The 27,975-nt window shown below is 35.2% G+C and overlaps 1 protein-coding gene, 2 long non-coding RNA genes and 1 pseudogene across 3 annotated transcripts; 1 reads left to right on the forward strand and 3 right to left on the reverse strand.

Moving 5' to 3' along the window:
• Positions 1 to 399: 399 nt before the first annotated feature.
• Positions 400 to 911, reverse strand: LOC122302849. The gene is made up of 3 exons (XR_006240534.1): positions 760 to 911; positions 598 to 666; positions 400 to 496 (listed from the first exon to the last, which is right to left on the reverse strand). It is a non-coding gene; the product is annotated as an uncharacterized LOC122302849 (long non-coding RNA).
• A 4,936-nt stretch (positions 912 to 5,847) lies between these two features.
• Positions 5,848 to 10,109, reverse strand: LOC122302848 (protein DETOXIFICATION 14-like). Its single transcript, XM_043114290.1, has 7 exons — positions 9,735 to 10,109; positions 8,593 to 9,137; positions 8,395 to 8,481; positions 8,252 to 8,308; positions 7,928 to 8,166; positions 7,371 to 7,576; positions 5,848 to 7,214 (listed from the first exon to the last, which is right to left on the reverse strand). Exons 1-7 carry the CDS (start codon positions 9,978 to 9,980, stop codon positions 7,161 to 7,163), a joined length of 1,434 nt encoding a protein of 477 aa, XP_042970224.1. The 5' UTR covers positions 9,981 to 10,109; the 3' UTR covers positions 5,848 to 7,160.
• Positions 10,110 to 13,774: 3,665 nt separating this feature from the next.
• LOC122302483 lies at positions 13,775 to 27,770 on the reverse strand (annotated as a pseudogene).
• On the forward strand, positions 21,813 to 22,764 carry LOC122302854. The gene is made up of 3 exons (XR_006240536.1): positions 21,813 to 21,873; positions 22,051 to 22,130; positions 22,670 to 22,764. It is a non-coding gene; the product is annotated as an uncharacterized LOC122302854 (long non-coding RNA).
• Positions 27,771 to 27,975: the final 205 nt, after the last annotated feature.

Consider the following 27,975-nt stretch of genomic DNA (forward strand, 5'->3'; position numbering starts at 1 on the left):
GCAAAAAAATTGTATTTTAATCATCTTTCTTGGCTATTCAATAATAATTCAAACTACAAAGATGTTAGAGAGTCTAACACAAGAATGCATGGCTCTAATAAAATAAGACATCTGAACTTACCAAAAGGGATAAACATGATACATCCCAAAGTCAAATAAATAATTTGTATGGGTATATATTCACACACTAGACGGCGGTATCTTAACTACCTTCCAATCAGTGAAGTATATGTAAGTTCTTACAGTTGCTGGAAGTCCTAGAATTGAGAATTACGATCATATTTTGGAAACCTTAAATATGAAATTAGTTTTCTGAGCAAAAATTAAGTTGTTAAAGTGAGGAAGTCTATATCGACACCAAAATAAAGCATACATAGACCTTAAGCAGGAGTTTCCCAATGCCCAACACAAAACCTGCATCAGTGTTGCCAATTCCAGTGGCAAATTGGCCAAATGCTCCAATTTTACAAGTGCAAGAGTCTGTACCCAGCAGGACCTGAATGCAATGAATGGGGTTTAACAACATTGGAACTTTAAGGCACAAAAGTGACATGAATTATTTATTGACTTTGCAATGTATTTGATAAAAGAACTTACCTCTCCAGGCCTAGAGTGACCTTCTTGTGCAAGAGCAATATGGCATACACCTTTGTAATCTGGGTTAGCCTGAAAAGTTAGGAAGGAAAATTTAGATATAACCTCTTGAGGATAATGGATTAGCAAAATGGAAAGAGAGCAAATGAGAGAGTAGAGACATACCATAAAATTACCAAGATCTTTAATATCATAAAAGTACTTGATGTTTTGCTCCATGCAGAAATCCCTTAGTATATCCACATTACGGTTTGCACGTTCATCACTCGTGAATATGTAATGGTCTGGTATTATTACAATCTTCTCCCGATCCCAAACCTCAAGGGACCATACCATCCCTAGGACTTAAGCTATTAATCTTGGGGAAAAGTGTTCTCAAAGTACATTCCCATAATACAAACCAGTTTTTATTTATTTTTTTCTGTGATGAGATCAGACAAGACAGATAATACAAACCATTACTAAAACATTAATTCAGTACTTGAGGCACATAAATTAAAGAAGATGCACAGGAAATTCATTGGCCTCCTTATACCAATCACTATCAATATTAGGAAGATTAGCTTTAATAAAACACCAGCTGTGAGATGGAGAAAGGAACCATCTTTAATTAATTGGCACAACTTATATTGCATTGATCTTTTTCTTTTGCTCCATAATCAACACAAACTTTTTAACAAGTTGATGATGAGTACCATCACCTCTCTTTTCTTCACCAGCCTACAGTAGTTATATATAATATGATCTCTTTGGTAAATTTAAAATATGATCAGTACTATTCTAAGACCCAATTTCCAATAAGAATCAAGCTGAAAGAAACAGCTGTGAACATTTTATTTTGGGGGAAGGATAGGTAGGTTTTAGTTGAGATGGTTTTAATATAATGAAATGGGTAGATTCATGTATATTTCAAGCTTAAGGTCATTCATGAGAATATTTTTATTCATATTCTCCTCCGTGGACTTCCTATATAAGAATATTTTAATTTTTTAATAATGATCAATTAAGGTTTTCAATGAGACTATGCAAGACTTATACACTCTAATATAGTTAAGATATATTTAATATTGATCCTAACTAAAATAACTAGAAATCAACTTTTATGATCTTCTAAAATTAGAAAAATATGAAGAAGTTAGTAGTCTAATAAATCTGAAACAGTATTTAAAATCCATCAATTTGTCAGTTATATGAGCTAGCCCTACCTGAAGTTGGCCTATTTTTTCCTTTTAGGGGTTTAATATACGAAATTCATTCTGGCATAATATGTAAGAGTTGGTTTTTCCCCTTTACCAAATTAATATTTGTTCTTGTAGTTTGGTACATTTTCCTACAGGATTTTAAAGGTGAACTCAAATCTGGACAAATTTTGAACGGTTGTTTTGCAACAGTTCAAAAAACAGTTCGACCTTAAGCTTGCTCTTGATCTAAATCTATATATAAACACTAAATACAGTAGTATTACACAAAGAAAACCAAGCCTTGTTTTCAAAATCGGCACTTAAACCGCAAAAGGCAAACACACAACATTTTGAACCAAACAGAGGAACTAATGCATCAGTTTCGCATAAACAAAAATATTGACCAAAAAAAAAAAAAAAATACAACTTTTGCAATGCAACCTACGCATGAAGGGGGAAAAACAAATAAATTGGCAACAAGAGATACCTGTTCGGCTTGGAAATATTCCAAGGAGCAGACGACGATTATACTGGACTGCGGCATAAGTTCAACTTGGGAAATAAAATGGAGGCACAGAACCTCAGTTGGAAGGGAAGGAGACGTAGGGACAGCATCGTTACTAGCCGAAACAAAGGGAAATTGATTTTTTCATTTTGGAGGTCGAAAATGGAGAAGCAACGACGGAAGGGAGAAGAGTGTGGGAAAATAGGACAGTGAAAACGAGGTATGGCTGAAGACGGAGGAGGTGACGCTGTGCGGAAATGCTGAGAAGGGGCCAAATGCAGGTGCTCGCAATCGAGGGTCCGTCGAAGTGGGTGTTGGGGGGAAATGTGTTTGGTGGGGAGAAAAATGGGGGGTCGGGGGCGGCGGGGGGAAAATTAAAAGTATTAAGAATTGGCGCCCCGTACTAAATCAACGCGTGAAGATAAGATGTGTATTTTTTACAGCGATTAACCATCACTGTAAAAGTTCAAATTAATGAGCCATCAACTGAATCGCTGGATTTTACTTTAAAAATTACAGTGATTTTTAAATCGCTGCAAAAGAATAGATTTTTCAATAATTTTATTGGCAGTGATTAAAAAATCGCTGGAATAGGTCATATTTCTTGTAGTGCGTGCATGGTGATATGATGACACGATAGTGTGATTTATCTCATGAAGGACCTGCATTAACAAATATCGTGATGATATTGATGGTCATATATATATATATATATATAATGGTTCAAACGGCCGCCTTTAGCTGCGGTATTAATGGTACCACTAATCATTGTAATCAACAGATCAGGGACGCTCAAAATGAGAGCTCGCGCACTCCTACTTGGCGCATGCATCTGTCCCATCACTAAATTAAGAAGATTGAAAAGAATCATGCGACAATATTGAGATTATATATATATATATAACCAAAAATAAAGTTGGTTGTTATCCGTTATACCACTTGGTGCATATATCAATTCGTAGATCGATTAATTTTAACTAATTTCTAATACTGATGAGAAAGGAATAGACACTTAAAACTCTATTGAGTTCATTGTAACAAAGAGATCGAAAATTAAAAACCTCTAAAGCCTCGTTGCCTTTGATAAAATTTTTTATCTCATCTAATTTATTCTAATTATTATAATTTTTTTAAATTTTTATATAAAATAAAATCAATAATTTAAAATTTAAAATTTTTAATCTAAAAATAATATTAAAATAATATATTTTAATAATATTTTATTTAATTTCTAACTTAGACTTAAATTTAATTTTTCTAGTTATCGTATTATCATTATCCTTGTATGAAATTAGGAACATACATTGGTTTCAACTATTCCAGAACAGGACGCCCAAATGTCAAGCTCATCACATTACATGTGGCAGCTCAACAATGGTTTGTTGGAAAAAACAAGAAAAACGCGTACACGTTACATGACGCACGCGTTCCGAAACACCGAACACGGTTTGGAATCGAAGGCAGCCAAGTGTCTCTCGGCCACCGGTATCATGAGACCAACTACTAGTCTCAAGTCTCAAACAACTATCCACCGCCACGCACTCTGTAATGGTAAAAGAGCAGTGCTACCCCGGTGGACGATGTAGCACGAAGGCTTCCGATAAGAATAAAAAAATATTTTTAGTTACATTCATTTTTTAAAAAAATTATAATATTATTTAAAAAATACTTTTTTAATCATTAAATATATATATATTTTTTCAAGATCCAACTTTTGGTGAAAATAGCATTTTTTATGGTAAAAATGACGCACCGAATATGAGGAAGTGGTCCTATTTCCCAATCTTTTGTACGTGAATATATGTGTTAATATATATGAGATGTTTGGGTAGTGAAGTATTTCTCAAAGCTATATTTAGGTGGTGCGGTGATTTTAAATATATTTTATAAATAATAATAAAAAAATAAGAATAAAGTATTGAATTGTAGTAAATAGTAATACAAAATAATAAAAAGTATATGAAAAATAATGATAAAATAATAAATAATAATTAAGTATTCTCATAATACAAACAAGTGTTTATTTATTTTGACCGATCGAGTTGTTAACAATTAAGCTACTAGCATTACAAAGTTGATTAATGTTAAATACTATAATTAAGGAGTACTTTTAGTTGCTTATATAATATTGGAATAAGTAGCCAGTTGTGAGCTCCATATATATAGTTACTTGTCATAACTTGATTGATTTTGTGTTGACACGTTTGCAAAATCACATTACGTGGCGTTGCTATAGTAAGTACTCCTTATTTAGTAAAATCAAAGTTGCAATGATTTAAAAAGAATATATATTTGCATGAGGCTTACTCTAACATGCTTTATACGGATTTTGACCTGATTTTTTTAGGTATGGTTTAGATAATAAGATGAGATGAAAGTTAAAAGTTAAATAAAATATTGTTAGAATATTATTTTTTAATATTATTATTATTTTAAAATTTATAAAAATTGAATTTTTTATTATATTTTATGTAAAAATTTAAAAAAATTATAATAATAAAATAAAACATTTTTACTATCCAAACGGACTTTACTTAATCAAACACAGCTAGCTAGGAGTTGTGATACTCCTATATGATAAGATTAATGGTAGGTAGTTTATAGGATCGATCCCACATTGTTTGAAAATGAAAATATCTTACTCTTTATAATATTCTAACATAGTTCTAATTATATTATTGATTAATCTTTTTAAAATATAAATCATGTAATTTTATCCTTCCATTGAGGAGTTATAAGAATAGTGTTACTAGTTCTAATTATCAACTATATGGGTAGACGATAATGGCTAATTTTATAATTACTTGCATTTTAGACAGATCGACCAAAATTCTGAGGAAAAGGCCTGAAAATACTCGAGAAAATAAAAATAAGGAAAAAAAAATTCGTCACGCTGAGATGGCATTTATGATATATAGAAATTAAACCGTTGATCCGATATCATGTCAGATCCGCTGATAACGCAGGAGTAATTAATTTTAGACAATTTTTTTTTTTTTTTAATTGAGGTGGCCTGGCCGCAAGATGCCAAGAACTTGTGAATACCAGTCGATTAATGGTACGTACGTACATTGATTTCTTTGTGAACAAGCTAGCCGCGGGACCGGCGCCGGCCCAGCTATTGGATTGAGAACGTTGATTCTTCGTGCCTAAGTTAATACAGCTTTATTAATGTTATTTCGGTGAATTTTCCAAATTATTTATTAATATCAATGGCCTCTTTTATCCAAAAACTGGAAGGACAAAGTAGTATTTCAATTGACGCGTTGTATTTTGTATCTGCCATTCTTCCAACTAACAGCCCCTCGTCAATTTCATGGCATCTACAAACTTTAATTTCCTTCATCTTAATCTCACAGCTGCAATTGGCCTATATATAAGAATTGACCTTATATTAGCCTCTCCATATACCTAAGCACCAGAAAAATAATGCCTTTCCATAGACATCCACCTCCACCTCCACCTCCGGATCCTTTCGGCCCACCTCCACCTCCACCGCCCCCGAATATTTATGGTCCTCCTCCACCTCAGCCACCACCTCCTGAATTCTATCCTCCACCCCCACCGCCACATCACCATCATCCACCAGGACCACCCCCACCACCTTATGGCTATGCACCACCACCTGGTCCCCCTCCACCCCCACAACCTTACGGTTTTGCAGACCCTTATCGTCCTCATCCTCCACCACCATGGAATCGCCCTCCTCCACCTTACTAGCATGCACTGTATCACGCACTTCAACGGAGCCAGGACGCTATGGAATAAGGAAAATTAAGGAGTAAGGATCTTATATTGTTCTTATTCTTTTTCTTTCTTTTCTGGCTTTTGTTTCCTTTTTTATTTCTTTCCGAGGGAGAAATAAGATATCTTTATGTGTCTTGCGCAAGGTATGTAATTTTCACCACATCTTTCTGCAGTACTGCTAAATATGAATCTTAGGGACTCCAATATTTTATTGTGTACAGAATACATCGACGTTTGTTTGATACTGATCTCCATAGTACCTTTTTTTTTCCTTGGTATTCTCATAATTGTTGTGTGGAGGAAGATAAATAAAATAGGTAATGATTCATACTTTTTGTCTACGGTGGAGCATTTTTTTTACTTTATATATATACATCTTCTTACCAACGTACGATCCAGCGGACAACTTTATAAGGGGAAATACTATATTAAAAAACTGGCCAGTGTCACACGTACCTGCAATTATTTGGATAAAAAGCCTTTCCCAGCAGTACCATTTATGTCGATTTTCTGGCTTAGAAATTCTGCAAGATGTTGATCAGAATTTTAGTTTTCTGAATATATAATGTATCCAATAGTATTATCGAACAAAGGTGAAGGTCGGATGCTAAATAACGCAAGAATCTCGCCCAAGATATAGATGCATGCCTAATATGGTCCCTCATGTCTTAAGACGTTTGAAAGAACAATATACTGTCAGTATTCATAATTTGAGTTGAAAATTGTAAGAACAATATGGAGGGGTACTGATTTTAACTTTTTATTGGACAACCCAGAGCAAGTGATGTTGAGGACGATCTTGGCGAAAATCTTAATAAAACTGGTTACAAGATCATATCTACAAAACCCAAGAGACAGATTAGCATTCATAACCAAACATTATAAGGCAGAGCTATGTGCTCGTAAATGGATGGCTCAATCTCCAGACTACAAGGATTATCATAGCACGAACAGCAATATATACGCATAGCCTTGTGCCTACAAGGTATGGAGTTCTCGCAGGACTTCGCACTTGAGCTGTTGACAATCCATGACTTCTAAAATGCTAACGATCGTAATCTTTTTTTACAAAATGTTCCAAGGATTTAAAGCTATTTCTCAATATAATATGCCATATGAACAGCTCAAACTAATCAAGTCTCAGCAGATATTGTTCCCTGAAATATCCTCGCCCTTGCCTTGGTCGCCTGCAACATAATCAGAGAAGCTAATATTAGGTTTCTTAGTTGTTTGCAGTACAGGATTCCAACTTCTTTTTCTTCCCCACTTTATCCGCAGTTGGTCCCAAAAGTTTATAAAGAAAAAAAAAAGACAGCGAAAGCTTAGGACAAAGAAGTAAGAACCTGTTTTTGCCAATTTGTGAAGGTTGTAACCAGAGCTAGCGTGACTGCTTGTACAGTAGAACCAGCTAATATCCCAATCCATAGGCCCTTCCCTCTTAAATGTAGAACAAAACCCAATACAACAGCCCCTGGTATTCCAACCAAGTAATATGCTCCAAGGTTGACAAAGGCGCCTATATGTTGCCACCCACTTCCTCTAGCAACCCCTAATGCATATGAGAGCATAACACTCTTAGGAGGCATTAGTTCAAGAGAAGGATGCTCAAAGAAACAATGCTTTGGTGATAATTTCAATGGAAAGCACCGTAATAGATGATATTGCCCACAGATCCAATCTTGATCCAAAAATTCCAAACATGTGTTAAATGCAGCCAGAACATCAAAATTCAACCCCTTGTGGTTGTCTTTTGCTAAGTTAAAAGACTAGTGATTCTCATAGCTTATACACACACACACACACATATAGTATCATATTTTAGCCTGGGGTTATTAAGCAGTTGTTAATCAGATACAATCCAAAATTCAGATATTTCAAGATGGAACAGTGCGGAACTGACCAGAAAGCAGAGCTTGTGAGGTGTCCATGATTACCGATAAACAGAGCAATGGAGTCATTCCTTTCATATAATCCACAATTTCCTTTTCATCGCTGTAAGCATACCCCCATACAGAACGGCAGCAAAAAAGAGTTGTACTCACAGTGACTATCTCCACGGCTCCAAGAAACATCGCAGTACTAACAGATAATCGTGCTACTTGTGGATTCCCAGCTCCTAGTTCATTTGAAACCCGAGTACTGCAAAATGTCCACTGCATTCAATTTCAATAGTTTAATGCAAACATGTGAGGTTTATGAACTAGTAGGCAGTCTCAGATTAAACCTTGCAGCAGCACCAACAGCATATGGAACGTAGTAGTGCAGTGACATTGTCGAAAGGCTGCTCAAATTGGCTACGAAAACTTAGAATCCATGATATTGATAATTCTGTAATCATTCAGCATAGGGCTAATTAAGGAACCATACCATATAGAAAGAACAGAGGTTTCAATTGTCGGATTTGGAAAAAGCCCAGAAAGTAGTACAAGCAGCTCAAATGACCACCATTCAATACTAGTAGTTTATTGGCAAAAAAATAAAACTTATCAGTAATTACTTCGAAAAATAAAATGAAGAGGAAAATCAAAGAAGAAGACTGGTTAAAACATATAAAGGAGATGTTACCAAGCCATCACAGCAGAGGGGATAGCAAAGCGAAAGAACTCCGTAATGCGTCGGAAAACATCCTTCGAAAACGTGATGCGGGTTTTCTCACAAGCCGAAGAATACCTCACGTATAATCCAAGCATTGTTACATTGAACCAATACGATAAACCATTAGCTAAAGCTGCTCCAATAATTCCCAGTTTAAAGTTAAAAGTCAAAGCCCAACAAAGAGGAACATGGAAGCATAGCGTTGCGCAAGAGGTAAAGAGCATTGGAATGATCAAGCCTTGAGATTGTAAGTAGCGAACCAACGATTGGAGAACAGCATAGCCGAATAATGCAGGAATGAGAAAAATTGAGTATTTGCCAGCTTCAAGTGAGATTGAAGGGTCTTGGCCAAGCAGTGCCAACACTTTGTCGACAAACATCCAGAGTAGAGACACCGGCAGACAAACCAATGTAAGACAAATTATTGCACAGTAAGTATATATCCCGAGTTGCTGGTACTGCTCTGCCCCATATGCTTGCCCACATAGAGTTTCCAAAGCACCAACCATTCCAAACTGCTTGGCATTCAAATTTGGTCAATTCGTCTATTAAGCTTCAGTTAGGAAGTAAAAAGCACGTACTCAAAGTTGGTGGGGTTGAGACAGACTTATAACAAGGGCAAGCCATATTAACTTCCCAGCATTCAATTACGAGGCTTGCATGGTCATTTCAAATATTGTTTGCATCAAGCTCATCCAAAACCATTAGCTTAGTTAGATCTCGGCTCATGTTAATCTGGCCAAGATCAAGCTTCAAGTTTTAAAAATCAAATTCAGGGGCCAACCGTTACAATTTTTTATGGGGAAGAAGATGGAAAAGAGACGGTCAAGATATTATACGTAATTGCTTAAACTATGAAATCATCATTGCGGGAACAACCGTTACAACAACAACTCAATCCTTTAAGCTTAAATTTATGCCCTTTTAAATAAAAAGGTAGATATGTTCAAAGTCTCAATATATCCTTAAAAAGTAAAGGGAAGTATGAGAGTTGCGAAAAGTCACAGTATCCCTGACTTTTCACTGGGGATGATTATTAAGGATGTCTTAAAAGCTAAAACGAAATAGAAGGATGAAGTGAAAAAAAGAGGGTAAAGGAAGGAGAACTTTACAAGAAGACTGAAGCCAGTGACGTTGGTGAAAGAGACGGCTATAGCAACACCGGAGAGTGAGAGTTCACCCAGATGTCCTACCATCATCAGCGACACAACCTGCACCAGATACTGTGACACTGTAACCACCACCATCGGTGCTGCCATGAAGCTCAACCTTTTTAGCTCTTCCGCAAAGGCACCCCGTCCTATAGTCGGCCTCCATACTCTCTCTTCCCTTGCTGGCGACAACAGTGCTTCTTCCATTCCCCACTACCCACTTCCTTAATGCTTTTCCCTGACAAATTATAGGATTTTCAATATGGAATACCGGGTTACTTATCGCTGTAAAGGTTGAAGTAGCCGCAAGCAGGGCCGGCTCAATGTAAGGAAGGTTAGGCTATTCCCCACCTTATGGAAAGGTGCTCAAAATTAAAAATGAGGTAAAATTATTTCATTAAATAAATTTTAAATAATTTTCATATTTTTTTAATATGTGTAAAGTCCCATAATATTAAATTTAATATTTAATATCATAAATTATTTATATTTTAAATCATGTTTAAGATTTTGTTAAATTAAAGTACAAAATTTTTATTGAAGCCTCATTTTAAGTTGTAGTATTTATTTTAATTTTAAAAATATTTTATATTTTATTATATCTTCTATATATAAAAAGTGTGTATGAAACGGAAAACTTTGTTTTAACGGTTTTTCTTGTTTTTCCGTTAAAATTAACACCGTTTGTTTTAACGGTTTAACATATAAAATGAAGACATAAATGTTATGAGAGATAGCATTCAATGTTGTTATATGGTTTATTAATCACAATAATTATAATACTTAATAGTTTATATAATAATAAGTAATTAAAGATTAGTTATTATATTTTTCTTTTTTTCCTTAACATATACACATGTATTAGGTGCATAAGACGTAAATCCCTAAGTATAATATATGTGTACTATACGTTTCATTAACTCAGATTATTAAGTATTGCAAATTTAAAAATCCCATATAATATATAATACAAATGTGTTTAATCAAAGTGTTTTTTTTTTTCCCATGGTAGGAGGACGTAGCTTCCGCTAAGTCATATTCTACACATGGGCTTGCTATGATGGGTACGTGACAAAGACCGTGATCCTTGAGCTAATCAAGAAAGAGTAAATTCGGCCAACAATTTCAAAATATATTTTAGAATTTATATATATGCTATATATAGAAAATATTATACCACAAATTTTATAAAAAGATTATGTTTTAACTTTATGTTGTCCCTAATCGACTCAACCAACAGCAAAATAAGAATTTCAATGTTATCTCTATTGATCGTCTACAGGATGACATAAATTGATGAATAATAATACAAACATCAAACGACATATATTTTGAACTACCATTTGTGTTAGACTTTTATTAAATTTTTCGTATACATCTTTGTTAAAATTATGGGTGTTATAAATATGTACTAGATTATATGATATTTTAAACTAATTTTTTTATTTTCTCCAATATGCCTTAAATTATTAAGTGACATCAATAATTTTTATAAAATATATATTATTTTTTACAATAATCATTTCATAAAATTAGACAAACGTGCTTTGCACGTTGCTCCCACCTAGTTATAATTATAAATAATTAACTTAAATTTCGATTTAAATTTCAATTTGTATTGAATGCAGTCGCAAGATTTGTCTGATGAAAAAATCTACTCTCCTATTTTTTATCTTCCTTCTTCGTCGGACGTGGCACTCAACGATAAATTTAGAAATAAAGTATAACAAATAATCTTTAATTAAAATAGTGATAGGATGATGAGAAATGAAAGAAGCTACCTCGATCGGTCGAAATGATTTTCCAGGAGAATATTCTGGGGGTGGATCATGATGAGACGGAAGTGAAATGATAACCTTACTTACTTCTGAATAATCACTTGTATACTATCATATAATAAAATAATAATATTTTTTTTTTTTTATGATGTGATGTCTTTAAATATAATAAAAAAATTATTATATTTAAAATTATTTATAAATTGTGAATGAGGTGTTGGTCTATCGTTACCTTAATATAAAATCATTAATATTATATACACCAATCAATATTATATACACCAATCAATCAGCAATATTACTGGCGGAATCATTAGCAATACTGCTTGTACAGCTGCAAGTGACCGTTGGCATAAAAATAATATTTATTTAATTTAATATTTTTATTTATAATTTTTTATTATTTTTAAAAAATATAAAAAATATATCAATACACTACAAATTATTTTCTTAATTATTAGTTAAAAAAAAGACGGTGCTACAAGCACAGTTGGTGGCCACCATTAGGGAAAAAGATTTTTTTTAGTTTTTTTTTTTAAATTATTTTTTAATACTTTTAAACATTTTAAAAAAATATAAAAAAATTTCTTAATCATTAAAAAAAATTAAAAAATAAAATAAAATAGGGCCAACGGTGGCCTATCATTTTCCTAAAAAAAATTCTACACAGTAAAATAAAACAATAACCATTGAGCAGCATAGTAACTTTTTTCATTAGGGAAATGCTTTTGTATTGAGACTCCGAGAAAGTCGCACGCATTTTTTTTTTTAATTTTTTCTTTAGTGATTAAAAAGAATCGTTTTTTGTATTAATGTGATTTGTTTCAAAAATTAAAATTATTAAAAAATATAGAAAAAATAAACATTAAAAAAAACATGATAAATTATACTAATGAGAACTAAAGCGACATCCAAAATGGGTGGAAGTAGTGCCACCCTACCCTTAAGACTATTATATACAGTAACAAAATCCTCAATTTTAGACCATACGAAATCGTAATATTCATATTTTGTTGCGTTATAATGGTATACCATTAGACTAGGTTTAGATTTTCATCTCATCTTATCTATTCATTATAATTTTTTTAAATTTTTATATAAAATATAATAAACAATTCAACTTTGTCAAATTATAAAATAATTATAATACTAAAATATAATATTTTAACAATATTTTTTTTAATTTTTAACTTTCATCTTAACCCATCTCATCTCAATTTACTATCAAAATCTCCTACTATGTATATTTGGATATTGAGATAAGTTGAGTTAAGTTGTAAATAGTAATATTCTGTGAGTCTTATTGAGATGAGTTTAACTTTTTTATGAGTAGTTGAGAAAGTAGTAAGTTCCATAAATAGTTAGTTTGAGATGAGTTGAGTTTGGTTTGAACCCTCGTTTGTTTTTGCAGATGAGTTAAATGAAATAAGTTAAGATAAAAATTAAAATTAAATAAAATATTATTATAATATATATTTTTTAATATTATCTTTGTTTCATATTTTAAAAAATTTAAATTATTTATTTTATTTTGTATAAAAATTTAAAAAAAATTTAATTATTAGATGTGATGAGTTAAAAAGTGTTAGAAAAACAAACGGCGGTATTTATATAATCAAGTATCGTCACTCTTTTTGTAAACAAATATTTTGTTGCACGCAGTACCCCTCAACTCCTACAACTCTCTTAATATTCTTTTACAATCAGTTAAGCATGTTACTTCATTAAAAAGCATGTTACTTCAATAAAAATGAATTATAATTTAACAAACCACTATTAATTTAGTATAGAGTTGCAAAAAAGTGCAAGAAGATGGTAGGATAATCATTTTCCGTTATAATGATTTTTAAAAATAATGAATTCAAAATTATAATTAAAAAGATATATGCTATGCACGATGTTGCACGCGAAGTACTGTGAGTTAAAAAGGTGCATCTAACCTTGTCAGCTCGATTGTTTACATTTACAAGGGGAACAGAACATTATGCTCATGATATTGCACAGAAAATAAAAACTCTTAACAAGAAAAAGGTGAAAAATATGGGATTCATAGCTATAGAAATTAAGCAAGGACCGTGTATTTATAGTTTACAGGTTTTAATGGCGGCCTTTTTACCTGAATAATTAGTTTGTCTTCAAGGTTTTGATATGTTACAGTTGCCTAAAGCCCCTCAAAGAGCAGGCTTTTAAAAATTATAAATGCCTTAAGGCCATGAGTGTTATTTAGTTACACAGTTCACATAAGATGAGATATTTTATTAAAAGTCGAATACGAAGATTAATGTAGGCACCTATATGCTGCCATCCGCTTCCTCTGGCAACCCCTGTACAAGGAGATAGCTTTTAACTTTTCAAGAATATTCACAGGTAAAGGTTTTGCAGAAATTTCAAGTGCTACAACTAATTGTAGTTACCATGTATATGACCTGAAGATTATAAACTCTAATGAAAATAACAAATGACCACCAACCTAATGCATCTACAATTTAGGAGTACTTAAATTTACTACTTTATTGATGCAAATTATCCCTTCAATGGTCCATGTTTCCATATTTATATGGTGGGGCTCCATATCTGTTGAAAGATAGGTAAGGAACTAACCTGAAAGAACTGCCTGTAAGCTGTTCATAAAAACTGAAACACAAATCAAAGGAGTCATAGCTGCAATATAATTCACAACCTCCTTCTCCCCACTGTAAGCATAACCCAAAACATGGCGGCAACTGAAGAGAGTCACCGTCACAACTATTGCCTCTGTAACAGAAAGGAATATCATAGCCCAAATTGTCAGTCTAGCTGCTTGTGGATTTCCAGCTCCCAGTTCATTGTAAATACGGTTACTACAAAATAGTTGGTGCTTTATGTTAAGTTTATGCTAATGTAAGTAAAACTTGAATCATTCATATTTAAAAAAATGCGTACCTTGTTGCAGCCCCCAATCCATAGGCTACAGCGAAGGGCAGAGTAGAAACTGAAAGGCTGATAAACCATAATAACAAACATATAAGCCCGAGTTGTGAAAAATTAAATTTGTCGAATATAAAGGTAAGAGATATAGAGAGCACTGAAGTCTCCAGCTTTGGATCTAGTAGGGGTGTTCAAACGGGTATCAGATCGGATATCCGGGTATACCCGGCCCGGAATCCGGATCTAAAATCTGGAGCGGGTTCCGGACTGGATTAGTCCAGGTTTTAATCCGAGCCAAAACCTGGATGAATCCAAGTTTTTACAACCCCGAAATCCGGGTTCCAGAATGAACTCGGATGGTGGTTTTTCCAGCAGCGTTAAGACCTACGGTCTACCATCAGAATCCTCATTTCTTTCCTTGCAAAAAGTATCTTCACGAATCGAGATAGTGCCAAACCCATTTCTACAGCAACTTCTGGTTTAAAGAAAAAAGGGTAAATTCAAGATCAAAGTAGTTATAGTGCTTATAAACTAACACAATCTATGAAGAAGTAAGGAAAGAACTGGCATTACATGAACAGAAAAAAGCTCTTGAGGAGATCCTCAAAAATACAAAAAAAAGAAATGGTAGATCTGGCCAACCCATAGACCACTCACGCACTAACAACGCGTTGAAGAAGCCGATCCGACACAAATCCATGACCACGGGAAAGGCAACCGGGAACTGACCCGGGAAAGTTAGATGCTTGCAAAACGAATCATAAACTGACCTGGGAAGTGACGAAGAAGGGCAATGGAGGGTAAGGATCGTCGAATTCGAGTTCAAGTTCGGAATTTTCCGTGTTCGTCTTTAGCCTGCAATTCCGGTGAGCAGAGCCCCAGAGTGAGATTGAGTGACGGCGGCAACATGGAAGATGAGTCGATCGGTGCTGCAGCTGCTGCTCTGGCTGGGACTTAGAAGAAAGAGGGAAGTTAGACAGAGAAGAAGCGGCTTACGGGAGAGAGAGAGAGAGAGAGAGAGAGAGAGAGAGAGAGAGAGAGAGAGAGAGAGAGAGAGAGAGAGAGGTAGGGTTGAAGTTAACCGGTTTGTTTTATATATATAATCCGCGTACCGGGTTTTAAACCTGGAACCCGGATTTCAGAACCGTATCCGGACCGAATTGGTCCGGATTTTGTAATGCGGGTTTCGGCCCGGATTTGATCCGGGCCGAAAACCTGAACCGGAATCCGGTTATCCGGGTTCCGGACCGAGCCGGAAAAAATCCGGCCCGGATGAACACTCCTATTTGGTTGCAAGCCAGACAGCAAAATAAGCACCTCACATGACCACCATTAAAGACTAATCACTAGCGAGAAAACCAAGTAATTTATGGAAGAAATTGACGTATTTCTCGACAGAAAAAAGAAGAGAAAATTACCAAACCGTTACAGAAGAAGGGATGGCCAAGCGATAGAATATTGTGACACCAAGTAAAGCATCTTTTGAGAAAGGGACATGGTTTTCTCACAGGCTAAAAAAGAAATTGAACAAAATCACAGAAAAATGGTTTTGGCTAACACACCAAACCAGTATATTGTATATTCATTATATAGTTTGTACAAGTCAATAAAAGAATCAAAAGATACACTCTTGAGAGATGCACATTATTTTCTATACAAGGAAGCAAATAATACAATTAACATGAATAACATTGATTTGCTGAATCAATGGGATTACAGAGTTATATAGCAGATTTTGTAGGATCCATGATTCTTGCAAAGACTTGCCTTAAGTGTGAACTTCCATATTTGCAAGGCTTGCTGTTATGATCTTGAAGAGGTACTTTTGCCATATTGGTAATGGTACTTCTTGGACACTCATTGTGTGCACAATCTGTAGAGCTGGAGCTTGAGGGATCTGATGTGGTTGCAGTAGATACTTTAACATCCTCCCGCAAGCGAATGGGAAGAGGTTGAACCAAGAGCTTGGACTTGAGAAGAGAGAATCTAGCAGAGGAGAAACCCTTAGTGAAAATATCAGCCAATTGATCATTAGTCGAAATAAATTTTAGAAGAATGTCACCATTCAATACTTTTTCACAGATAAAGTGATAGTCACCTCTATGTGTTTAGTGCATGCATGAAACACCGGATTAGAGGCAAGGGCAAGGGCACTAACATTGTCACACCAAAGTATAGGTGGCTGTATGAGAGGGATATGAAGATCCTTAAAAAGCATGCGAAGCCAAAACAATTCAGCAGTAATGATGGCCATACCTCGGTACTCAGCTTCTATGCTGGACCGAGACACCACCACCTGCTTCTTGGCACTCCAAGAGACTAAAGAGTTGCCAAGAAAAATACCAAATCCAGAGGTAGAACGACTGTCATCTGGATTCCCTGCCCAATCGGAGTCACAAAAGGCTTGAAGATGAAGGCTGCCAGGAGAGTAAAAGAGACCATGATCACTAGAGCCTTTTAGGTACCTTAGAACACGTTTAACAGCTGACCAATGGGTAGTTGAGGGGCAATGCATATGTTGACAGAGTTGGTTAACTGAAAAGGCAATGTCGGGTCGTGTCAACATGCAATATTGCAAGGATCCAACAACTTGACGATATTCAGATTGGTCAGGAAGCACATCCCCATCATATTTGGACAACTTGGAACTAGATGGGCAAGGAGAGTTGGTTGGTTTGGCTCCAATCATGTGAGTACGGTGCAAAAGATCGTGAATGTATTTAGATTAACAGAGGTGTAGGCCAGTAGTTGATCGTGTGGCCTGAATACCAAGAAAGTAGCTAAGTGGCCCCAAGCCCTTGAGAGGAAACCTTTGCTGCAACTAAGAAATCAGAGAGGAAATAACAGAGTTATGGGTACCAGTAACAATGATGTCATCCACATATATGAGCATGAAGACCTTGATTTCCCCTTGAATAAAGACAAACAAGGATGTGTCAACCAAGGATGCTGTGAACCCGAGATCAAGTAAAGAGGAAGATAAGCAGTGAAACCAGGCTCTTGGGGCCTGTTTTAAACCATAGATTGCTTTATGAAATTTGCAAACATAATCTAGGTGTTGAGCATCAACAAACCCTTGAGGTTGTTCCATGAACACTTCTTCCATTAAGGTTCCATGTAGGAAAGCATTAGACACATCAAGTTGTCTAATGGGCCAATGAAAATGTACTGCTAGGGCCAACACAATGCGAATGGTAGATGCTTTAACAACTGGACTAAACATATCTGTGTAGTCAATGCCAAGTTGTTGCTCAAAGCCCTTAGCAACTAAGCGTGCTTTGAACCTGTCTATGGACCCATCGGAGTGCTGTTTGATTCTGTAAACCCACTTATTTTTTATAACATTTTGATGGGGTGGTCTTGGACAAAGTGTCCATGTGTCATTGGAGAGAAGAGCAGCAAACTCTTGAGACATGGCATCTTTCCAGCATGGATCAGCAATGGCCTTGGAGAAACAAGTAGGTTCAACTGGTGAAGATTGAGCTTGTAAGGCAAGAAGAGGATATCTAGTGGAGTAATAAAGCTGGAAATCTGGGAATGATTTGGGTTGAAGAGAACCAGTACATGACCTAGTTTGCATTGGATGGGAAATTGGTACCTCAACTGCTCGTTCAGATAAGTGAGGAGCAGAATTGGTGACAGGATGTGGTAATGGGTCAAAAGTAGCATCTGTAGGGGTTGAGTAAGGTGGGGAAGGATCAAGAGACAATGACGGACTCAAAGATTGAGAGTTATGGATGTTAGGAGAGATAGGTAATGCAGTGCTAGAATTGTCAGAATCAATGGTAATGGTATTAGCAGGAGGAAAACTTACAGAGAGTTGAAAAGGATGATCAGCAGCAGCATTAATCTTGGATGGCAGTTGCAATGTAGCATGTTCCTTTGCTGGAAAGGATCTTTCATAAAAAATGACATGTCTAGAGAGATAAACTCTACCTGAAAATGGATCAAGACAACGATAGCCAGTAGGACTGTAGCCAAGAAAAATACAGATTTTGGACCAATATTCTAACTTGTGAGTGGTGTAAGGCCGAAGTAAAGGGAAACATTTACAACCAAAGACCCTGAGTACAGAATAATTAGGCGCAATTTTGAAGAGTTTTTCATACGGGGATTTGTGGGTAAGAACAGCAATAGGCAGCCTGTCGATGATGTAGATAGAGGTGAGGAAGGCATCAACCCAATAGATGTTTGAAAGACCTGAATGGGCAAGAAGAGTGAGACCTGTTTCAAGGATATGACGGAGTTTTCTTTCAGCCAATCCATTTTGTTGTGAGGTGTGGGGGCAATATTTACGATGCATAATGCCATTTTGGGTCAAAAAGGATTGAAACTGAAGTGAATTATACTCCCCTCCTCCATCAGTTTGCAACTTTTTGATTTTACATGAGAATTGAGTTTCTACAAGAGTCTTGAACTTAACAAAATACTCATATGTTTTTGCTTTAGTTCGAAGAGGATAAAACCAAGTGTAGCATGAAAAGTCATCCACAAATATTATGTAATACTTGCAGCCACTAACAGAAGAGATAGGAGATGTCCATAAATCTGTATGAATTAATTCTAAAGGAGCAGTAGAGATCCTGTGAGAGGTAGAAAATGGAAGCTTTTTACTTTTACCAAGCTGACATGAATCACAAAAGGACTTCTCATTATCATTTGCATGAGAGAGTGGTAAATGATAATCTTTTATTATTCGAGAGACTAGTACAAATGAGGAATGTCCTAGTCTAAAATGCCACATTGGAAGAGTGGTCTTTAATCCAATAAAGGCAGTAAAAACATGCTTATTTTTTAAGAAAGATTCTTGAAACCGCAAGGGATACAACCCATTCTCAACTTTGCCTTCCAAGAGTATGGCTCTTGTCTGATTGTCCTTCACAAAGAAATGAAAAGAGGTTAGGACAAAATAGCAATTGTTATCAGAATATAATTTATTAATAGAGAGCAAGTTGGCCGAGGCCTGTGGACAATGCAACACATTTTTAAGATGAAAATGAGATGTAGATGAGTGAATGACGGAAGAACCAATGTTTTGGATGGGAATTCCAGCTCCATCGCCAACTGTAACTGTGTCATGACCTTGAAAAGGTTGCTGGATGGTCAGGTTCTCCAAGTCATTGGTGATGTGCGCATTGGCACCACTATCAACATACCAAGGTTGTTCATCCAATACTTGGTTGGTGTGAGCCACCATAGCAGCAAGCTGAGAAGGAGGATGCCTTCCTTGATAGGAATAATCCAACCTATGAAAGCAATCAATAGCTGTATGGCTGGTTTATCCACAAATTTGACATGATGGCCTGCTAGTGTTGTTGAAGCTTTGAGCATTATTTTACTGTGGTGGCTTAGGTGCTGAACCTGCAGAGGGTTTAAAGGGCCCATTTCTTGGAGGGTAATTGTATGTTTGAGGATTTTTGCCTTTCTTGTGGAAGTGGGGTGCTCCATTACGTCAAGGAAATCTGTTTTGTTGTGAGGAGTTGGACTTTGGCATAAATAAAGCAAAGTTTGTTGGATCAGGAGAAGGAGTTTGTTGTTTGAGGAGCATTTCATGACTAAGTAACTCATCTTGAAAGTCAAGAAATGTTAGAGGATTGTCTCTTGTAGCAAGAGAGAAAGAAGTGATAAATCCATTGAATGAAGGATTAAGCCCACTAATAATGAAGGAAATTAAGTCCTCATCCTCAGTGGGTTTACCAACTGCAGCAAGTTGGTCTGCTAGAACTTTGGCACTTTGCAGGTATTCAGAACATGATTTGGTACCTTGAGAAAGGCATTGCAATTGTCTCTTTAGGTGAGAGACACGAGATCTAGATTGTGATGCAAATCGATTGGCAAGGGCAGTCCAAACTTGGTGAGAAGTTTGCAATCCATAAATTGTGGAAAGCACCGATTCAGATAGGGTCATATTGATCCATCCGAGAAGGAATTGATCCTTCTTTATCCATAGAGCATAAGCTGGATTTGGAATCTCTTTGCCTTGAGCATCAGAGATCAAAGTGGTAGGGCATGGTTCAGAACCATCCACAATGCCCATCATATCATGACTTCTCATAACAGGAACCAGTTGAGATAGCCATTGCAAGTAGTTGTTTCCATCAAGTTTAACTCCAGTTAATTGGGTAAAGGATGGAAAAACAAAAGGAGCAGCAGAAGTAGTATTTGGAGAAGCCATTGAACCAGGATGTATGAGTGTGAGCTGAATACAGCTCTAATACCATGAACAAAATCACAGAAAAATGGTTTTGGCTAACACACCAAACCAGTATATGGTATATTCATTATATAGTTTGTACAAGTCAATAAAAGAATCAAAAGATACACTCTTGAGAGATGCACATTATTTTCTATACAAGGAAGCAAATAATACAATTAACATAAATAACATTGATTTGCTGAATCAATGGGATTACAGAGTTATATAGCAGATTTTGTAGGATCTATGATTCTTGCAAAGACTTGTCTTAAGTGTGAACTTCCATATTTGCAAGGCTTGCTGTCTAGAGGCTTGCTGTCATGATCTTGAAGAGGTACTCTTGCCATATTGGTAATGGTACTTCTTGGACACTCATTGTGTGCACAATCTGTAGAGCTGGAGCTTGAGGGATCTGATGTGGTTGCAGTAGATACTTTAACAGAAATCACATAAAAGCTGAGTATTATCACGTTCAGCCAAGTTGACGAACCGAAGGCTAGCGCTGCACCAAGACTCCCTAATTCCGATTTGTACACAAGAGTCCAACATGCAAGTATACGGAAGCATAGAACAAAAAATGAGCCAAAGAGCATAGGAAGAATCAAGCTTTGTGACTAGAAATACAGAGTGAGTGGTTTAAGTACTGCACTGCCAAACAGTGCAGGAATGAGCCATACAGAGTATTTGCGAGCTTCAAGTTCAAGCGATATTATCGGGTCTTGGCCTACAAGGATTAGAAATTTGTCGATGAAAATCCAAAGAACACAGAGGTGGGGACAAACTAGAATGAGAGAAATGATTACAGTGTAAGTATCAGTGTTTTTGATACCGTACCGTACCGGCTGGTACATATCGTACCGGTATCTAGACCGGTACAGAAAAATATGTATTTCGTACCGGTCAAAATACCGGGTGTACCGGCCGGTACAGGACTGTACCGGCTGGTATTCCGGATTTCGGCCGGAATATGTGTTTCGGCCGGTACACAATTTTGAATTTCTGAAGAAAGTTTCAGCCGGTTTATTATTATGGCAATTTTGTAATTTATGTGAAAGGTCAAGATTATTTATGTCATTTAGGCATTTAGGTTTACTTTTAGTTGCTTTTACTTTTAGTCTTTACTCTCCTCTTCCCGGTGAATTGCTTTCTCTTTTGCGCCGTGCAGCTGCAGCCCGTCCTCCTGGAGTCCATCTGCATCATCTCCAATTTTCCATTACAGGTAGCAATAGCATAGATAAAAAGATAATAAATTAATAATTACTACTCATTAAATTGATTAGTTGTTTTTTATATTTTGGCCTATTTCTCTTATTTATTTATTTTTTCTCTTCTTTGATGATCTGATCTTGTTGCCGGCACTGTAATTTTTTTTTCCTTCTCTTCTTGGCCTATGCAGTACACTTGCTGGTTTGCTTGTCCCATTTTACTTGCTGATTTGCTATTGTTTTGGTTGGCCATTCGGATTTGATGATGAAGGTATTTTAAATTTTTAATTTTCAAGTTTTAACTTCTTGAATTTTTTTTTTAATCTTTATAAGAAATAAAAAAATAATATTTCATGATTTAGCAATAAGAATTAGCAATAAGTATATAAATTTGATATTTAAAAACAAATTATTTTTTAATGACAAATCTTTTTTTTTTAAAAAAGAGTGCAAAATTTACATGTGTTAGAATTATAATTTATATCTAACATTATTCTTATAAAATATAATTTAAATATTAAATTTATTTCTAAAATCAATCGTTAATATCTCTATGATGGATCAAGCTAGCCTATTTTATATTTGCATGCAATGCCAATATATAAAAGAATGTTTAGGAAAAGCTCTGTACGTGTTAAAAAAAGAAAGCAGATATTATAGTTGACTAAACTACAGCAAACAAACAAAAAGAGTAGGTTTAATTTTGTTATTTAAATATCAAATAACAAAAAAAAATTATTGTTACTCTTTTAGGTTTTATAACTATATAAATCTATAAGTTATAACAGTTATATTGGTATTCATATGCAGAAATCATGATCATCACCACTCTCATGATCACAGTCATGATCCTAGCGTTTCTTCTGTCAGCATAGTTTGTGAAGGGAGCTTAGACTTTGAAAAGGTTGGATCTCTCTCTCTCTCTCTCTCTCTCTCTCTCTCTCTCTCTCTCTCTCTCTCTCTCTCTCTCTCTCTCTCTCTCTCTCTCTCTCTCTCTCTCTCTCTCTCTCTCTCTCTCTCTCTCTCTCTCTCTCTCTCTCTCTCTCTCTCTCTCTCTATATATATATATATATATACGCATGCATGCATGTATAGAAACTTAAATTTATTGAGGCTAATTAATTTACAAATGACAGCAGTATTTTTTAATCCATTTGATAAATTATGTTAAGTTTCAATCTATTAAGTGTTGAACACTTAAATTTGAATAAGTGTTGAATTATGAGGTTGTTTTATAGGAGTATAAAAATGTCTAGTTGTCAATCAACCGGTGCTACATCTACAACACTTGCTCCTGTAAGATCAGAAGATCCAGCATGGGCCCATGCACGTGCAGTGCCAGGGGCAAGAAATAATACTGAATGTTTATACTGTAATAAAGTAATTAGAGGTGGCGGGATCACTCGATTGAAGTATCATCTAGCTGGGATTCCAGGCAATGTAGAGGCATGTAAAAAAGTCTCTGAAGATGTAAAATAGCAAATGAAGGAGTTGCTTGATGAAATGAAAAGAAGCAAAGAGAAGAAAAAAAAAATAAGCTCAGAAATTGGAGGTGATATAGATTTAACATCTGATGATATTGATGATAGTAATAGTATGGAGGGACAGTCTCAGCTTTCAAAGGGTAAGGGGAAGTCAGGAGAATCCGGAACTGGAAAGTCAGTAAGGGAATTAAGTAGATTTTTTGCTCCAAGAACAACTCCTGGGGCCCAACCTTCAATTAAGAGTTCTATGTGTTCGAATGAGATGTTTTTACAAGCAAAGATGGTTGTAGCACGCTGGTGGTATGATTCTAATCTGCCTTTCAATGCGGCTCAATCCAAGTTTTCTCAACCAGCTATTGATGCCATGACTGCTATCAGGCCAAGATTTAAGGGTCATTCTTTATATGAGTTGAGAGGAAATTTGTTAAAGATGGCTGTGAATGAGGTTCAAGATTATTTGTAACAAATTAAGAAGGTTTGAAATGACACCGGTTGTACACTAATGGCAGATGGTTGGACAAATCAGAGGCAACAATCAATAATCAACTTTTTAGTTTATTGTCCGAAAGGTACAATGTTCTTGAAGTTTGTTGATACATCTAGCCTTAGAAAAGATGCTGAAACATTGTTTAATATCTTTGATGAGGTTGTTCAAGAAATTAGAGCTGAGAATCTTGTGCAGTTCATAACGAACAATGATGCAAGTTATAAAGCTGCAAGAAAAAAGTTACAGCAGAAGTATGGCTCTTTCTACTGGTCCCCTTGTGCAGCTCATTGCATAGACTTGATGTTGGAGAATTTTTCTGATCCAAGATATTTTCCCCTTATTGATGATACTATAAAAAAGGCAAAAAAGATAACAAAGTTCATCTATAACCATGGTTGGGTTTTGGCATTGATGAGACAAGAGTTCACCAAAGGTCATGATTTGTGTCATCCTGCAATTACAAGGTTTGCGACAAATTTTTTAAGTATCCAATGCTTGCTCTTGTTTAAGAAAGAACTGAGACAAATGTTTACTTGTGATAAATGGATTGCATCAAGCCATTCTAAAAGCATCATAGGGAAAGAGATAGCTGGGATTGTTTTAGAAGATAAAGAGTTTTGGGCTCAATGTCAATTTATTGTTAAAATTAGTGAGCCTTTGGTTCGTGTTCTACGACTTGTTGACGGGGATGAAAAGCCTGCAATGGGATACTTGTATGATACAATGGAAAGAGCCAAAGAGAACATAAAAGCAAGATGTAATAACAAAGTTAGTATATTCAGTCCATTCACCAGGATCATTGATTCTAGATGGGATAAGCAGCTTCACAGTCCATTACATGCGGCGGGTTGTCTTCTTAACCCTAGAATTTTCTATAGCCCCAGCTTTAAAAAAAAAATGATGTTGTAAAAGGCTTCAACAGTTGTGTTATGAAGATGGCACTTGATCCTGATGATCAAGACAAGATCATTGAAGAACTTGACTCGTATAATAATGCAGTAGGTGAGTTTGGACATGCTTTAGCAATCCGCCAGTGTGATAAGCTTAATTCAGGTATTATCATTTATTAATATCATTTATTAAATAGTGTGACTTTGTACTTTAAATTTTATCTTATTTTATTTTACTTACATTTAATTAATAATTTATAATTGCATTATTGTTATAGTTGCAATTTGGTTGCGAGGTTCCGATGCTTCAAAGGTTTGCTGTTCGAGTACTAAGTCAATGTTGTAGTGCAACTGGATGTGAGAGAAACTGGAGTACATTTGATTTTATTCATTCGAATAAGAGAAATAGATTAGTACATAAACGTTTGAATGACTTAGTATTTGTTCGTTATAACTTGAAGCTGCGAGAGAGGTAAATTTTTTTTAATATTAATGTCTTTCACTTTTGAAAATATATATAATATTTTCAATTATGTTTGATTTTATTTTGACAGGAGCATAAAAAAGGGAAGAGATGCTTTAAATCCAATCAATCTTGAAAATATTGACTTGATGGAAGAATGCGTGAGTGAAGAATCTGAGCTTCTTGATGGAGAAGATTTGGATTGGGCAAGTATTGAGGAGCCATTAATCTCACTAAATGAGGAAAACGTTGATAATGTTGATGTTGATGATGGTGGTGACATTAATGAAAATATTTTGATTAACATGTCGAATCTTGATCCTTATTGTCTTTTTGATGAGGATGAGTGATTTTATTTTAATAGTTGGATTAAGAACTTATTTAGTTTGTAACTTAAAACTTAAGACTTGTATTGAGAAATATTGAGTTTATGACTTATTTTGTTATTATTTTGGAATACAGTTAATACTTATATATATATATATATATATATAATTTATTCAGGTATAAACTATTCCGAAACGGTACCGGTAGCGAAATATTATTCCGAAACGGTACACAAAACGGTACCGGTATCGAAATATTTCATTACAGTGCCTTGACCGGTACGACATCCGGTACGGTATTCAAAACTTTGGTAAATATAGGTTCCAAGTTTTTGAAATTGCTCTGCTCCATAAGCTTGCCCACATAGAGTTTCCAACCCACCAGCCAATCCCGACTGCTCGAAATATAAAACACGATCAAATAGTACATCTTAATTACTACATACCTTTTCGCAACCACAAGGGTCACCAGCTTCTATTTTGTTGTTTACCAAGGCCAGCAATTGTTTAAGGAACAGTTATGGAGTGTATAAATTTCGTATACTCTCTTTAAAAAATAATATGATTTATTAAAAAATTAATTTTTTATGTGAATTTTATATTTATTTATTTATTTTCAAAGTGATTATACGGTACTTACAAACTAACAATCATTGCTCATTGTTTAATTAGTAACTGATTTTTGGAATTACAAAAAGGAAGAAGAAGAAGAAGAAGAAAAGAGTGCAGACTGTTTATCAATGGTATTGTCTTTGAGAACAAGATGACTCAAGATCTAACAAACTACGCTTTTCTCTTGCTGCTAGCCCCTTTCACTTAGGAATTAATGATTTCCATACTCTTCTCAAATTCAAATTTATCTTTTACAAAATACACATTTCAATCAATGACATTTCTATAAATAAATAAAAGAATAATATTATATAACAAAACCAGACTGCAAGTTGATATGCTGCGAAGACAGCATTTGGAAACCCCCAAAGCGACGAAGGGTTAAATAACACAACCCAAAACCTTAAAGTCAGGCAAGTAGAGCTAAATATTGACCACTAGATCATGGTCACTTGCCACGAGAAGCTTCAGTACCAAGAATGCTTCACCTTTAATGTTGCCTGAAAATAAGAATTTTTGCCGCCCAAAAGAAAATATATGAAACGTAACCCACCCTCTTTTAGAAGTGAAGATGGTGAGAGTTTGAGTGTTGCCCAATAAATAAATCAAATATTGTCTATGGACAAGGTCTTGAGCATATTTATAAACAATGAGTAACTCTTCTTATTGAATCGGTTTGATGAGATGAGTTAGGCTCATGAATTTTTTCATTGTATCAGAGCCTACCACAGGAGGAACGAGGACCCACACTACTTACCACATGATAAGGACAAAAAAAATATTAGTCTACACATGAATGAGGGTGTTGACGAATAAATCTCACATTGTCTGTGGGCAAGGTATTGGACACGTTTATAAGCAATGAGCAACCATCTCTTATTAAACCAGTTTTATGAGATGAGTTAGCCTTATAAATTTCTTTATAGTATCAGAACCTACCACAGAATGAATGGGCTCCACACTACTTATCCTGTGACAAGGATCAGAAAAAAATATTAGCCTGCACGTGAGGAGGGTGTTGAAGAATAAATCTCATATTGCCTGTAGACATGGTCTTAGGCATGTTTATAAGCAATAAACAATCCTATCTTACTGAACCGATTTGATGAGATGAATTAAGTCCATAAATCTATTAAGAAAGACTTACAAGAAGACTAAAACCGGTAACATTGGTGAGAGAGGTGGCAATGGCAACACTAGCGAGCGAAAGTTGGCCAAGGTGTCCAACCATATTATAACAGATACTACTTGCAGAAGATATTGCAGTAATGTCACCAGCGCCATTGGTGCAGCTATGGAACTTGTCTTCTTCAGTTCCTGCACAAACGCACCCCATGTTATTGCCCATTTTTTCTCTTCAGTCTCGCCATTCCTTCCATTCCCTTTTCTCTGTTCTTCTCAATGGTAGTAACGGTTCAGCTTTTTAAAGAACTGGAAGGGGTTCACTGCTGATGGGTTATTCCTCTGCTTGGCTCTACTTGGTATTAAATATTCATGGTATAATTCGTTTAAGAAAAATGATAAATATACATTATTTTTTAATAATATTTTATACAATAATATTTTTTTAAAATGATATTTTTATAAACTACCTTATTAAACTAACATTATTTTATTATAAAATATATTATGTCAGTATCATTACCCATTTGTTATTGAAGCTAACCGCCGACTGCATGCTCTTGATGGGAGACAAAAATAAAATAAGAAACGTCCGCATTTCAATGGGCCAGCAAAGATTACTTTGACGAAGTGTTCTCAATGTAAGGGCATATTTTTAGTCAAAGTGGGATTTATTATTGTCTCTTCCGCAAGTGCTGTCTCATGCAACTCGGTAAGTCATCAGTATTTTCC

Source organism: Carya illinoinensis, chromosome 3 (genome assembly GCF_018687715.1).
Source record: "Carya illinoinensis cultivar Pawnee chromosome 3, C.illinoinensisPawnee_v1, whole genome shotgun sequence".
Classification (NCBI taxonomy): Eukaryota; Viridiplantae; Streptophyta; class Magnoliopsida; order Fagales; family Juglandaceae; genus Carya; species Carya illinoinensis.

Bases quoted from the DNA above. Each gene is read 5' to 3' on its own strand.
- LOC122302848 (XM_043114290.1), bottom strand. From the start codon at position 9,980: ATGGAAGAAGCACTGTTGTCGCCAGCAAGGGAAGAGAGAGTATGGAGG. The intron at 9,138-9,734 runs GTAAAGTTCTCC...AATGCCAAGCAG, and splicing joins TCACTGGCTTCAGTCTTCTT to TTTGGAATGGTTGGTGCTTT. The intron at 7,577-7,927 runs GTCAGTTCCGCA...CATATGCATTAG, and splicing joins CTCACAAGCTCTGCTTTCTG to GGGTTGCTAGAGGAAGTGGG.